Here is a 14,583-nt window from a genome sequence, read left to right as displayed (position 1 = left end):
GCACATCCCACTCCCTGACTACAGCGTCCTCCTTCCCCACCACCCGCTTTTCCCTCCGTCTGTCTCCTCAGCTTCTCAATCCTTCCCTCTCTGCCACTTCTCTGCTCCTGTCTCTCTCTCCCTGCGTCTCAGTCATTCGGAGTCCTCTCAGCACTCTTTCGACCCCGTGAGGTAGAAACTGTGCTTCCTCCCTGCCCTCCCTCCTGGGGGCCTTCGGTTGGGGACCTCATGGGGGCTTATGGGAACAGAAGGACAGGCCTAGGGGACCCAAGGTCCTGAGCCTCCAGATCCTGTCATGTCAGCCCCTCCTCCTGTGTGCCTGGCACCATGGAGACCAGCGTCATGGTAACACAGCTTGGGTGGGCACAGCCTCCCTCCTCTTAGGGGGCCCCCCATGGCCTCCTGGGAGCTGCTAAGCGGCTCTGAGGAGATGGGCCTTGTGCTGGCGCCCTCCCCCAGCTCATACCAGCCCAGGATACCCCCACCCTGACCATCTGTACTTGCACTCCAGCTTCCAATGCCACAAGCCACGAATCCCCAGTGGGGGGCGGGAGGGTGGATTCTCTTGCAAACATGAGCTCCAGAGCTGGGGACCTTGAGGGTCTTTCATTGACTGAGAGCTCATTTATTGATTGAGGACCAGAGAGGGCAGGGGCTTGCTCAGGGGAACACAGCAAGTCTGGCCAGGCTTCTGACTCTCAGACATTGGTTCTTTCCTCTGGGTTCCCACCTTCCACCCGGGTCAGTGGTTACTGGGGCAAAGGGGTCATTCCAATCTGGGAGGTCTCCAGCCAGATGCAAATGATAATGCTGATAAGCCACAATGAAGCACCCACCACTTCCTGGGCTAAGGCTTTGCATGTGTTTTCTCATTTGATCCTTGCAACAAACCCCAGGAGGAAGATATTCTCATTTTATAGCTGAAGAAACCAAGGCATGGACTTGACGATGTCAGGTGACTAATAAGTGGTGTGGCTGGGAAGGAACACAGGTCCTTCCCAGATGGTGCAGGTGAGCCAAAGCTTCATGCCTGGTGCCCTCCCCAGCAGGCACTCTTTTTCTAAGTCCGTGACAAACCATGTTTTCAGTTCTGTCTTTCCTTCTGGAGAGAGTTCATGGGGAGGATCTGGGCTTAGTCTAAGTTTGGCCGTAGGGTTTCTAGAGACCAGGGGGTTATTTTTCTAAGAAGGTAGAGAGGGAACAGAGACTTCTAGTGTGGTTAGCCCTAGGGAGGGCCTCCCTCGAAGTCCAGCAATGCAAGCTCACAGATCCCAGGTCCACGTAGAGTCATGTCCAAGCTCAGGCTGGAGCTGTGTGATGGAGGGAGGAGACCCTGCCTCCCAGGCCCAGCCTCAGCTTGTCTACCGACCTTGATGGAGTCACAGTGCAGTTGCCTCCCTCCTGGCTTATGTAATCATTCAAATATAGCAGCTGCCGTTATCCCACTGAGTCACACCCCCTCCCGCCCCCACTCAGGTGCGGGGAGTTAAGGGGGAAGAGGTAGATTAGGGCTGAGTGGGTAGATCAGGGCCTCCTGGAAGGAGGATCCTGGTGTGCCGCATTGGAGGCCAGTGGAGATGAGGAAGCGGGGGCCAGAACCCCAGGGAGAGTAAATTCTTTCCCAGAGTATGAAGCCACAGGGGCCACGCCTGTTCGGACCTATCCCTGCTGGAACGCCACATTCCTGGGGATGCCTCCCCAGGGTCACGAGCTGTATCCACAGCCTTCTTTCCTAGTCCTGTGCCTCCATGGAAGAGGTGAGGAGGAGGAGGGAGAGGTGGAGGATTACAAAGAGGAGGAGGTAGTGGAGGGGACAGTGGCCAGGGGTCCCTGGTCCTGGGTCTAGAGTCCTCCTTCTATTCACTGTGTGACCTGGGCATGTTTCTGCCTTCTTGCCTGTTTCCCCCTCTGCATCATAAGAAGTTGGATTCCACTGGCTCTGGCATCTTGTTGTGCTGTCTGGTCCGTATTCCTGGAGATGACCTCGACCTTAGGCACTTCCAAGCATCTGGTCTAGCCCCATCCCTGGCTGACTTCCCTCTCTTCCTTTTCTTTGTCCATCCCAAACCTGTCCATCCTCTATGGGCCAGTTCAGCACCCCTGCTCCCGACCAAATCCACAGGGCAGTGGAGACAGGAAGGGTCACTGGGTTCTGGGCTGAGGGGCTGAATTTTGACTGCCTCTCCCCTTCCTGAACTGGCCATCTGCTCCACCACTTCATTCCCCTGCCCAGCAGGAATGGGATGCTTACTCCCCCTGTGTGAGGTCGCCCCGTCTTTCATAGTTCAGCTCAGACTGACCCTGGACCTGAAGCAGGCCCACACAGTGCCTCAGCCCTCAGCTCTGGGTCCCCAAAGCCACCTTCCTGGGGTGCTGAAGAAGCCACACCAGCTTAGAGCTGTTCTGGAGCCTGGGGTGGCTTTTTGTCCCTTTGTCCACAAGGGCCTTGTCACCCATGGCGTGATGGGGTCTGTGCTTAGTGTGGGAACACAGGGAACTATGCCAGGCCCTTGGCGAGGATTGGTGGCCTTCAGGCATTGTCCTTGGAGTCACAGGGGACATCTTCCAGGCTGAGGGGGAAGCAGAGGAGCACTGTGAGATGGCTCAGAGTTTTCCACTCCACCCCCCCCCCCCCCCCACCCCCCGCCTCCTTGGGCTTCAGTTGCCAAGATTCAGATGCAGGGCCCCTCCTGGCTCTCAGCCAGAGGGAGTCAGCCAGGGGTTTTCAGGCCAAGCCTCCATGAAATCCATGTTCCGCCAATTACCCGCCTTCCCCCAAGAAGGCTAAGGGACACTCCATGGCCACAGCCTACCCTTGGGCGGGGGTGGGCAGTGGTTCCCACAGAGTGGGGCAAGGAGTCCCCCACACCATCCACCTGCAGCGTTTTCTTGAGGCCTTGCTCTGATGTAATCCTGCACTGAGCTCTCAAGCACTGTCTCACTTCCACACTCACCTGTATGTCCTTCCTACTTTCCGCAACATTTCTCACTCGTACCTGGTGAGGCTGCCCAAAGGCTGTGGACTGGGGCTGAGGTGACTAGGACTTTGGCCTGTCCTTGAGGGAAGTGTGATCCAGTGGAAGAAATGAGGTGACCCTGAGCAGGGGGGTGGAGTGGTGGGACAGATGACAGGGAAGAGGGAGGCAGCCAAAGGCTGCTCAGCTCAGAACCCAGTGGTCCCTCCTGCCCACCCTGTCCCCTGGGCAGGGTGTGTGCTGAGCTGATCCAAGAAGAATAGATTTGGGATGGGCAGAGAAAAGCAAGAGGAGGGTGGAGTCAGCCTGGCAACCAGAGGGTACCAAGTCAAGGAGGAAGAAAGAACTGATGCACGCTTAGGGACTAGACCCTGCTCCGTGTGGATCAGAGAATGGAGAGGTCGGTCGGGGCCGAACACGAGAGACTTCAAATACGAGGCTGAGGAGCTCGGCCTTTATCCTGAAAGCACTGGAGAGGGTTTTGAGGAAGAGTTACGTGACCAGCTAGGTAGGGAGTCAGTGCCTGGTGCAGGGTGGAGTGGAATGGAGGGGCGGAGTTGGGGTAGGGAGCTGGAGAAAGACCAGAGGAAGGGAAGGAAGCTGGGCCGGGAAGGATGGAGGCAGTGGATAGAAGAGAGGATTACAGAGGGAGAATTAACAGTGACAGATCTGACACAGCAAGTGCAGGAGAAGGAAGAGGCAAAGAGACTTTGAAGTTTCCAGACGGAATTAGAAGTTTGCTGATGCCTTTGATAGAGACAAAAGATATGTTGGATGTTGAATATTTGAGTGTGGGGGCCCCCGGGGTGGTCCCACAGATGTCCAGGAGGCAACTGGAGCCGGGGGGGGGGCGGGGGGGAGAGGGCTGGGCCGCAGGGGGCGCTCGGACGGAGCTGGTGCGTTGGGGGAAGGCTCCAAACTCCCTGAGGGTGGGGTGGAGAAAGAGGAGAGACAGGGCCTGGTGCTCCTCTGAGGAGCACCCATGTTGAGGGGGCAAAGATAGGATGAGCCAGCGAGAGAGACAGAGGTTGGGCCGTCTGGAAGGTGGGAGGGAAACAGCCGAGCAGGAAGGGGGCGGGAGAGGGCGCTCAGAAGAAGCCGCCTTCCTTGGCAATGAGGAGGTAGCTGGAGCCTTGCAGTCCTCGAGAGGCAGGGGGCGCAGGGCGGAGGCTGGATCCCAGAGGCTGCATCCTCCCATCACTTTGGGCAGCCACCCGCCTCCCAGCTTCCTCTCACCTCCCGCCAGCTCCCCGAACTAGCAGGCACGGTGTCTGCCGACCGGCTGCAAAGCGCCGGCCCGGGGCCTGTGAGCGTGGCACGCCCGGATCAGCACCCGGGAGAGCGGCCGGGGCCGGCGGTGGGGCGGGGCTTCGCGGGGCGCGGGGCGCGCTCGGGGCCTGGGGGTCCTGCCGCGCCCGCCTGGCAGGCTGCAAGCCGGCGGGGGAGGGAAGAGCAGGCCGGGACACTCCGGCCCTCTCCCCTTTCAGAAGCATCCCCCCATCCCGGCACTGCCCTACAGGAGCCCCTACCCCAACATTTGAGGCTGTAACTTCCTCTGCCCGATCAATTCAACCTCTTCAGGGCACGGGACTTGACCGGAGGGGAGGAAGACTATTCATTGGGAACTTGACAGACCTTTCCAAAGCCTTACAACTCTTTGAGCTTGGAAATTGTGACCTCTCCTTTCAGGTGAGCAAACCAAATTGAAGTTCAGAGAGGTTAAATGACTTGCCCAGGGCACATGGCAGAGCTGGGATCTGAACTTCCGCCTGCCTGGCTCTAAGTCCTGGAGTACCTCGTTTCTGCAGCTGGGAGTCTGGTGTGGCAGTGGGGTGGGAGGAGACCTTTCCTCCTCCCTGACTTGCTTGAGTATATTCCCAGGAGATTTCTGAAGATGAGGCCTCCACCATAGTTTCCAGAGTGGGAGGGCAGAGAAGAGGCTGAGGGTAGGTGAAGTCTCAGTGCACCTGCTTCCCCTGTGCCCAGGAGGTGCCCTCCTTTGAACTCTTCTGACTTAGCTTCTTCCTGCCGGGCTCCTTGGGGCATGAAGGGGAACCATGAGAGGCCAAGTCTGGACGTGGGCCAGGGCCTGGGCTTTCTGGGCCTGAAAAATGCCTTCCCAGCTGACAGGCATGGAGCAGTGAGGTCCCAGGTATGGGTCAGGCTGAGAAAACAGTTCAGCCAGAGCTTTCAGAGGTCTGAAAGTCTATCTTCTGGGGCCACAGTGGGGAGCAAAAGCTCCCTCCCATTTTCTTTCCCGACACTTCGCAAGCCATGAGAAAACTGCTTTCTGTCAGCCTGGACAGGCCTCGTGCATGGGCTGGGTCACTCCTGTCCATCCCACCACCACTGTGCACCCCCGTGCCCATTCACAGGGGCTAGGTTTTCACTCCGTCTCGTGGGCTTTGCAGCCTGGGTCCTGGCGTGTGGGGCAGGGGATATTGCCCCCACAGGTCAGAGGCGTGAGGTTATTGGTGAGTACACCCCCTTCTCCTGGGGTCCTTTAAAGACCCAGCTGGTATCCTCTCTTACAGAAATGCTCACCAATCCCAGACTGAGTCAAGGGCCCTCTTTGGGCACCACAGACTCTGTGTTTCTGTCACACTACACACACACACACACACACACACACACACACACACACACACACACCTTGACTGGATGCTTCTCCAAGGCAAGGAACAGTCTGAGTCATATCTAATGAAGTTGGCTAATGGTAGGTGTTTGTGAATGGATGAATAAGTTAGTGGAGGAGCCAGCATTTGAACCCCCATTTCCTGCCTCAAAGTGTGGAGCTTTTTCTTTTATGTCCGACAGGCTCTCTACTGAGACAACCCCCTACTTGTCCCATTGATAAAATGACCCATTCCATTGGGTTAAGATTTCCTCCTGAGGAGTCCTCTCTGGCAACAGTGTCCAGTGGGCCTTCTCCCATGCGTATAGCCTGTGGACAGGGAAAGCCACGTATGTGGGCAGGCTGTGGCCTGGGTGCCCACAACTCCTAGGAGAAGTTCATGCTTCTGGGCACCTGACTGGCTCATTCAGTAGAGCATGTGACTCTTGATCTCAGGGTTGTGAGTTCAAGCCCCATGTTGGGTGTAGAGATTACTTAAAAATAAAACAAACAAACAAACAAACAAAAAATGCATGCTTCAGCATCCGGTCCCACAGTGTCCCAACTAAGCAGAGCCACCAAAAAGTGGACTCTGTGACAAGACTCTGAGTCCAAAGGCCGTTAGCAAAAGCACCCAGAGTCCCCCCCCGTGTACCCAGCTCCACACTGGGGATGCACCCCAGGACATGATACAAACTCAGTAAGGGAGCCCAGAGGAGCAGGTTCTGCCTGGAGGACTGGCCTTTCTGGACTTGAGGAGGGCTCAGAGGTGTCCCTGACCCTGAGGGCCTCTCTAATGGGGTAGCACAGGGTCTGAGTCCCATCCATCTGCCCCTCATCCCCAGCCCCCATTCTAGTCCGTGCACAGTGCAAATCCTTCATCCTCGTACCTCTCTGGGCTCCTCTATCTGCTTCTGTCTCTCTCACTCTCTCTCTCCATCTCTACTTTTTTTTTCTTTTCTTTTCTTTGTTCCTCTGTATGTGTTTTCCCTATGCCTCTCTGATCTCTTTATATTTCCATCTTGATCTCTCTGAGGCTCTGATCCCTCTCTTCTCTCCTTCATGTATTTCTCTCCTTCCTGTTTCTCTCTGTCTGTCTGTTCCTCTGTGTGTGAGTCTTTCTTTTCCTCTCCCAGCCGGAGTCTCTCTCTACCCCTCCCTCCCTGTCTCCCTCTCTGTCTGGGCTTCTCTGTCCCTCCTCCCTCCTCCCTCCCTCTTCTGCATTATCAGACCTGCTCCAGCCTCCTCCCAGAGCCAGCCTAGCGGCAGAGGCAGTGGAAGCAGGAGAGGTGGGAGCGACGGGGGCAGCAGCAGCGCTGGCCCAGGGTTTTGAGTCCAGGCTGAGTTGGGGACAGGCTAGCGCTCTCAGTCCCCGTGCCTGCTGGGCCAGGCACCCTGCCTGGAGCCCCGGGCAGGGTGGACAGGGCAAGGTGCCACCTTAGTCTGGCTGGGGAGGCAGACGATGAGGAGCGATGGGGCAGGCATGCGGCCACTCCATCCTCTGCAGGAGCCAGCAGTACCCGGCAGCGCGACCGGCTGAGCCGTGAGTACCATCGAGGGGCTGGGGTTTGGGCGAGCGGCTGCGAGACGTACCATGGACAAGGGTCCTGGGAGTGCCTGTGAGGAGCTGGGGCTGGCGTGGAGCTGAGCCACGTGGGAGGATCAATCCTGCTCCTGGGTGCCCGGTTGCTGCACTGAAGCCTGGGGGGCCTCTGCACAGGGCTGGGGGTGTCTGCATCAACCTAGGGGGTGATGGGGCTGGGGTCCCGCAGAAGGGGCTGGGGGAGGGGTTGGTAATGAACCTGAATTATCCTTCCAGGGGCTGGGGGTGGGGGAGGTCTGCCGGGAGTTCCAAGGAGCTTCTAGGGGGCTGAGATAAAGTGATTAAGAACCCTGGAGAAGGATGAGATGTCTGGGACCACGTGTGTGTGTGTGTGTGTGAGTGTGTGTGTATGTGTGTGAGAAAGAGAAAGAATAAAGGAGGGAGAAAACAAACATGAATTTGAATGAGTAAGAGTGGCACTGGAACAGAAGAGGGTCTGGGGCAACCGCCTTTCATGGGATTGGGATTCATAGCCACCAGTTTAGGCAACTTTACCCTCAAAACACCTGTCCCAGAGAAAGCCATGGGGCTGGTTGAATGAGGCCCCTGTGCACCAGCCTCATGTGTGTCCACATGCGGGGTGGGGGGAGTACTTGTGCAGGTGAGTGGGGGGTTCTGTGGAGGTGGCCCTCCACCATCTGAGGGCTGCCGAGGTGGGGGACAAGTGACATGTGTGTCTCCAAGTCCGTGGAGGTGCAGGTCCATGCCTGCACATGAAGGTACGTGTGTGTGTACACGTGCGAGGTGCAAGGGGACACATGGGGTATGGAAGGGCCTGTGGAGTCCTTGGTGGTCGGGTGGGCAGTAGCCTGTCAGGCTGTGTGGGCCACGCTGTGTGACCGTGAGAGTTCATCTGCACGCGTGTCAGAGCAGGGTGCTCTGTGTGTCGGTGCGGGTGGGTGTGTGTTAGTTTGAGTTTGTATGTCGGCATGCATGTTAATAGATGTGCTGCATCTGCAAAATAGAGTGACACAGTCCTGAGTACGGTGTCTGATTCCATGCACATCCATGTTTGTGTGCTCCTTTGCTAGTGTGTGAATATTAGTGTTGCTAATATTCACTGTGTGCATATAGACGTGGATGTCTGTTAGGCTAAGTGTTCGGGTGTGGGTGTGTGATCCTGATGCTGGTGTGCGTGAGTGTGTGTGTGTGTGTGTGTGTGTCTATGTGTGTGTTCCTCCAACTGTGTGTGGGTTGCTGTTTCCTTCCCCTGGTGGTTGAAGACACAGCTGGGACACGGTGGCCCACTGAGGCAGGGCGGGGGTGCTGACTGTGCGACCACCCCTGTGAGGCCAGGACAATTCATTCTCCACCCTGTGGGGAGAAGCAGAAAAGAAATAGGCCATAATGGCTCTGCCCTCTGGGGCCTCCTCAGCTTCCTAGACATAAAATAGCTTGCAAATAATTAAGCATAAAGATCAGGATCAAGCTAACAGGTGGGGGTGGAGTGTGAGCACCATCAGCAAAGGCCCTGGGTGGGGATGGGGCCCGTGCCTGGAGCCAGGAGGAGGCTGAAGGGAGGGGCAGCGACCTCGGCCTGCAGCACTTAGAACTCCAGACCTCTTGGGCTTTCTCCTGAGGGCCCTGGGGAGTCTGAGAAGGTTCCGTGTGGTGGAGGGACAGAATCAGGTTTGGGTTTTAGAAAGCTGCCCCCGTGCTACTGTCACAGTTGAACTGGAAGAGAGCGAGGGGGCAGGGAGGCCAGGGTGGAGGCCAGACCGCGTGGGCATCTAGGAGGTCTGGGGCCAGGGGGACCAAGGGGCAGATGACCAGGGCCTTTCCGAAGGGAGAAGTTGGAGGGCCTGGGGAAGAGGATGGGATGGGGAATGTCAAGGTGGCTTGGGCTTGGACTCAGGTGGGAGGTGCGGTGGCAGGACCTCAGGGGCTCAGGGTGTTAGAGGGGAAAAGCCTTTGGAAAGTCAGGCCAACAGGGTAGCAGGAGAGATTCCCCACAGGGTTTCTAGCCTGGGTGCCGAGGGTTGGAAATCATGGAGTTGCCTCTTCCCAGACAGGGAAACTGAGGCTGTGGCTTCGTCCACCTCCTCTGGCTGTAAGGCCAGGGCTGAAGCTCCTCAGCAGATGCGAACCTTGGTCTCCTTTCTCAGGCCCTGCAGGGGACCTGTGGGTTGCCTGAGCTGGGTCGGCTTGGTGAGGGTTAATCGCCTTTATGCTCCCTGCACCCCCCAGTTGCCCCTGCCCACCAAGCAGCTCCTGCCACTCTTGCTGCTTCCCACACTAGCCTCCTGTCCCCAGGGACTGCTGATGGCTTGGCTGGGATCTAGCCAAATAAGGGAGGCAGAGCTCCCAGCCATACCCGCCTTCGGTCTTAATGGCCTGGGAGTCTCACCCTGAGCCGGGCTGCTGTCAAATCAGGCCTACACTCCCCAGGCTCCTGCTGCCCGGGCCTATACAACCTACCCACTCGGCATGCTCCCATTCTGGCATTTTTGTGTTTATCCATTCATTTATTCACTCAACAGCAACTGTCCAATGCCTGCTTGGTGCCCACTGGGCTGGGCACTAGGGACGCAGAATGGACACAGACCCAGACCCTGCTCTCAGGGACTCCTGGTCTGATGAGGGAGGCAGGATTGGAAACCTCCAGCCTTGCGGTATGAACAGTGCTGTGCAGAGGGAACCAGGAACTGTGGGGCCCACCCCAAGCCAGGGCTTCCGAGGAAGAGACACTTGAGCTGCACTTTGAAGGAGGGATGGGAATGGCCCGCATGGGGAAGAGCGGAGGGAACAGCACGTAAAGCGGGGCAGATGTGAGAGAGTGCTATGTGACCAAGGGACAGAGAGTTTGGGTTGGTGGGAGCAAGAAGGGAGTGGAGAAGAGGAAGAGAGGACAGGAGGGGCCAGATTCTGTAGAGTCCCAAATGCCAGGTGAAGGGGTTTGGACTTCTCGTCATAGGACTAGGTTGCTGAGGAAATAGGAAGCCTCCCCCAGGAAGACTTCCTTGGTTACCCCTCCCTCTGACCCCATGACCCCCACCCTGCAGTATGGCATCAAGATTGTGGCCCAGACTCAGCCTTCCCCCCATGATGCCCCCTGGGTGTGTGGTCCTTACCCAGCCAGCCAAGGAGCTCCTCTGAGGCAGGAGCCTTCTCCTCATGCTTCCCAGCACAGAGCTGAGCACCTAGGCTCAGTGCAGCCTCCCAGCGGAGGAGGACATGTAGAGCATCTGGGCCACCTTCTAGCAGTTGCTTTACTCCTCTCTGCAACTTGCCCACAGATCTATTCAGCCCTGCTTACATACCCCCGGGACAGGTGGCTCATCCCTTCCCTCTTGAGCAGCCCTTCCCTTGGAGTGATTATATCTGTCCTGGGATCCTCTACAGGGCCTGGCTGCTTGGCCTTGTGTCCCTTCTCCATCCTGGGTCACTATCCTTCTTCCCAAGTAGGGCCAGGCTGGGGCATAATGGTTCAGGAGTGGTATGAACACATCCCAGGCAGAGAGTAGGGAGAGATAAGCGGCCTTTATCCCACTACAGATGGTAAAACTGAGATGGGGCAGTCCCTGACCCCTCTCCAAAAATAATGATAAAGAAGCAGGCATGGCTAAAAAAGGGAGTGAGGATAGACAACAGGAAGAACTTCCTACCAGCACAGAGGGGTGTGGAATCTCCTGGCTTTGTGAGAGTGGGCTGTGGGCATAAGGGGGAAGTCTTCTGGGACAGGAGGGGGAGTAGGAGACCGAGGCCCTCTCCAGCCCTGTCCCTCCTGCTGGTGAGTGAAGTCATCCAGGCAGAGGGGGCAGCAGGGGCTGAGAGAGACAGGGGAGGGAGATCAGGATTTACTCATTCATTTAGTGGGTATTTCCTGGAATGCTGCCCAACCAAACAGGCCCGGTCTGCGGGGAGCTGGACAGAGCAATGGCCACATGGAGGAAGGCCCATGGTCCCGCCTACCTCTGCCAGTGTGCTGGGAAGGTCTTTCAGAGGAGGGGCGGTTGGGGCCGGCCTTAAAAGGAAGAGTCACTTCTTCAGGCAGAATTGACAGCTCCAGGAAGAGCAAATGCCATGTGCAAAGGTCTTGAGGGGAGAGCAAGCGTGGTTTTGCTTATGTGAGCACTGGAGGAGTTCAGAGTGGCCTAAGCATGAAGTGCAAGGGTATGGGAAGGCCTGGGCAGAAAGGAGAAGGAGAGAAGTGAGGGAATTGAGGTTAGACTATAGGAAGCACTTTCTATAGCCAAGGTACCCCCAGCAGCTTTGACATGTAAGCATTGGTGTGAATTTGCAACTTCTCGGTCTCTCCCAGTGAACTGCTGAGGGACTCCTCCTTGCTTGGGAATGAAATCTTCAGTGAACAGAGACCCTGAAAATGGGGGAGAGGCAGCAGTTGAATGTGAGCCCCTTCCAAAAAGTGGCATGCAAATGAATGCAAAGTAATATGCAAATAAGCTAGCTTAGGCTTGGCAGCTTTGTCTGGGAGGATGAGACATCACCCCCTTCCCTGCTTGCCTCCCACCCCCTCTGCCCCGCCCCGGGGACAGCCAGAACAGCCTTGTCTGCTGCTCTGAGTGCCCCAGCTTGTCTGAGCCACAAGATTGTAGCCTCTAGGTTAGGGGCCACAGGCTCCCTGTGAGCACCCCCATCCTCTCGGGAAGTCGATATATTTAGTAACGGATGTTTTCAACACATTTATCTCCCATTGTTCAGCTGCCCGCTCCCTGGGAAAGGCCAGGTCCCCAGTGACGTGACCCACTTCTCGAATTCCCTGAAGTCACCCTTCTCACTGCCCTCCCTGAAAAACAGGAGGCAGCTGGGGCTTGGTGCAGCAGAAGGGATTTAAGTCAGACATCTGGGAGGACATCCCAACAGTGTAGTTGCTGAAATATGTGGACCTTGAGGTTTCTGGGTTCTCACTCTTTAGATGGCTAGCTGGGTCCAAAGCCAGAGGAGGCTTTGAGAATAGAATAGAAAAGGTGGTGGACAGTTGGAGGTTCAAATATCAGCACCATTACTCTGTAGCTGTGTGGTCCTGGGCAAGCTACTTAGCTTCTCTGAACCCTGTGTGAATAGTGGACTGGGAATATTAATACTTTCATGGCAGGATGACTGTGAAGAATCTGGAAGTGGAGAGCTTAGTGGCAGGCATGCAGCAGGTGCTCATAAAGGTTAGCTGTTGCCATTATAAACCACCCACACTCACCTACACTTTTAGAAAGATTCAGTGGGGGCCTGGAGGGGGAGAGACCAGAGCTAAGAGCCCAGAAGCTGTCATCGTGTGGGAGACAACAAGGAGGTCTGAAATGGAGCCATGGTGGTGGGAATGGTGAGAAGTGTGGATGCTCTGTGGGAGGGCCTTCAGAGACATGTGACCACCTCCCTAGGCTGCACTGGCTGGTCAGGGACTAACTCCCAGAGGATACAATGGAGGAAAGGGCTCAATAGGAAGGGGTTAAGCCAGCGGCCACACTCATAGCAGTCTGTGAGTCATTCTGGGAGTTGTAGTCTGGTGTGAATTTGCAGTAAGTATACTTAGTCCAGCCTCCTTGCATGCAAATGTGCACCCTGCTGCTGAGGCAGGCTGGGGACAGGCCCTGGAGGGGGCTGGGGGATGCAGGGCCCAAAAGTGGAGCAGCATCAATCCCTCCCTCAGGACCCCTCAGCCTGCTGTGTGTTGGGCAGTGCAGGTGGGGGATAAAGGGACTAGGCCATAATTAGGACTCTTCACACATTCACACAGAAGTTTACAGCTTCCAGAGCACTGTTTTCACATCTATGATCTCATTTAATCCTCACCACAAACCCAAGAGACTGCTGTTTTCTGGATGAAGAAACAGAAGATCCGAGACGGGAAATAAGTTGCCCAGAGCTATTCAGCCAGGGACTGATGGAGCCAGGCTTGGAACACATATCTGCCCTCCCCGAAGTTCCTGTTCTTTCCATGGATTATTGTTCCAGGTGGCAAAGGCCAGGCATTGAAGGACAGGCAAGATATAGACCATTAGACATCTCAGCAGAGGAACAGAGGAACAAAGACCTGACTCAAGGGACAGAAGGCAAAGGCTGAGCCCCGAGGGATATGAGGCTAGGAAGTAGACTAGGCAGACCCCCAGACAACCAATTCCAGGCTGAGAATTTGAACTTCTTGCCATGGCCCACCAGGCTCTTCCCAAGAGTTTGGAGCAAGGGCAGGGCCTGATTAGAGCTGGACTTTGGAAAGATTGATCTGGGCTGAATGGTTAGGATTGGAGAAACAATCTGAGGCTTCTGAGGTTCATCCATGGTGCTCTCAGCACTTTGCTACTCTTCATCCTCCACACTTCTTCCCGGCTTCTTCCTCCTCTTCCTCTTTTTCCTCCCCCCTCTACCCCGCTCCCCTCCACCCCAGCCTGGGGAGTGAGGACTGTGTATCATAGAGCTGTGCTGTAATGCCACCTGTCTCCAGCAGGGGTTGCTGTCGTGCACAGTCAATTGCAGCCTGGATGGTCCTCATGTTTGAAGGGCCAGAGGGAGGAAGAGGCTGGACTGGGAGCAGAGATGACTGGGGGTAGGGGGAGCCCATTGTTCTCCACTCCCACTGGGCCCAGGGTGAGGGCACTGCTGACATGGCATAGGGAGGAAGGAGAGCTGAGGAGAGACCAGATCCCACATGGCAAGCACAGACATGTAGAAAGCATTAAGCCAGAGGACAAGGTATTTTACCTCCTCACAGTTCTGGGACAAGTTTAGATTTGGAAATGGATCTAGAATGACAATTGCAGCTGGATTGTGATTTGCCTGATCCTGAGATGAGGGCTAAGATTGGTTGGTTTATTTGTGTTTCTGTGTGTGTGAACCTGAATGTGAGCTTCCAGTTGTGCATGTGTGTTTATGGGTCTGAGAGTCTAAGTGTGTGGGTCAGTGTTTGTATAAAAGTGTGGACATATTCATAGGTGTGAATACATGAGTGCCCATTTTTATGCCTGATTATTGGTAAATGGTTATGTGTACACGAGTGTGTGCACCTCTGTGTACAGTGTTACGCACATATGTTCTAATAAAACTGTATGTGGGTGTGTATCTCCATGTATGTGGGGGTCCATGTTTCAGCGTAAAGGCAGGGATGAGTGAATGTGTGTGAAGGCACGTGCCCCTGCTCTGCTGACCCAGTAAAGCCACGCCCAAGGTCTGGGTACTCAACACTCTCTCTCCCGAGTCCCATCTGCCTGAAGGTAGAGACGATATGTGTGTGGACTTGGGCTGGAGGGGCTGTCACGTGTGGGGCTGGGCCTCCCTCAGGAGACTCTGGGACCCCTTCTTCGTCAGTGAGGGCCCTAGAGGAACATGGTGTCTTTGTATTCAGGCTCAGATCGGACTAACCAGGATCCAGGGCTATCACTTGGAGATGTTGGACATGGCCATACCTGCACCCCACTAGCAGAGTTTCAGGGGCTCCCAGC

General features: G+C 55.9%; 1 protein-coding gene across 2 annotated transcripts in view; it reads left to right on the top strand.

The window, feature by feature from the left end:
* The first annotated feature begins 6,817 nt into the window (after window positions 1–6,817).
* The window catches only part of PDE2A (phosphodiesterase 2A), a 91,150-nt gene continuing 83,384 nt past the window's right edge, over window positions 6,818–14,583 (top strand). Inside the window, exon 1 of one of the 2 annotated variants that reach the window (XM_032426928.1) lies at window positions 6,818–7,132. In XM_032426928.1, the coding sequence (XP_032282819.1) occupies window positions 7,062–7,132 (71 nt within the window). In that variant the 5' untranslated portion in view covers window positions 6,818–7,061. The remainder of the gene's footprint in view (window positions 7,133–14,583) is intronic. The other variant, XM_032426929.1, reaches the window with a different exon arrangement.

This window comes from Phoca vitulina, unplaced genomic scaffold (genome assembly GCF_004348235.1).
Source record: "Phoca vitulina isolate PV1807 unplaced genomic scaffold, GSC_HSeal_1.0 scaffold36, whole genome shotgun sequence".
Lineage (NCBI taxonomy): Eukaryota > Metazoa > Chordata > Mammalia > Carnivora > Phocidae > Phoca > Phoca vitulina.
The sequence above is the reverse complement of the archived record's forward strand: the minus strand, read 5'-3'. Positions and strand labels throughout refer to the sequence as shown.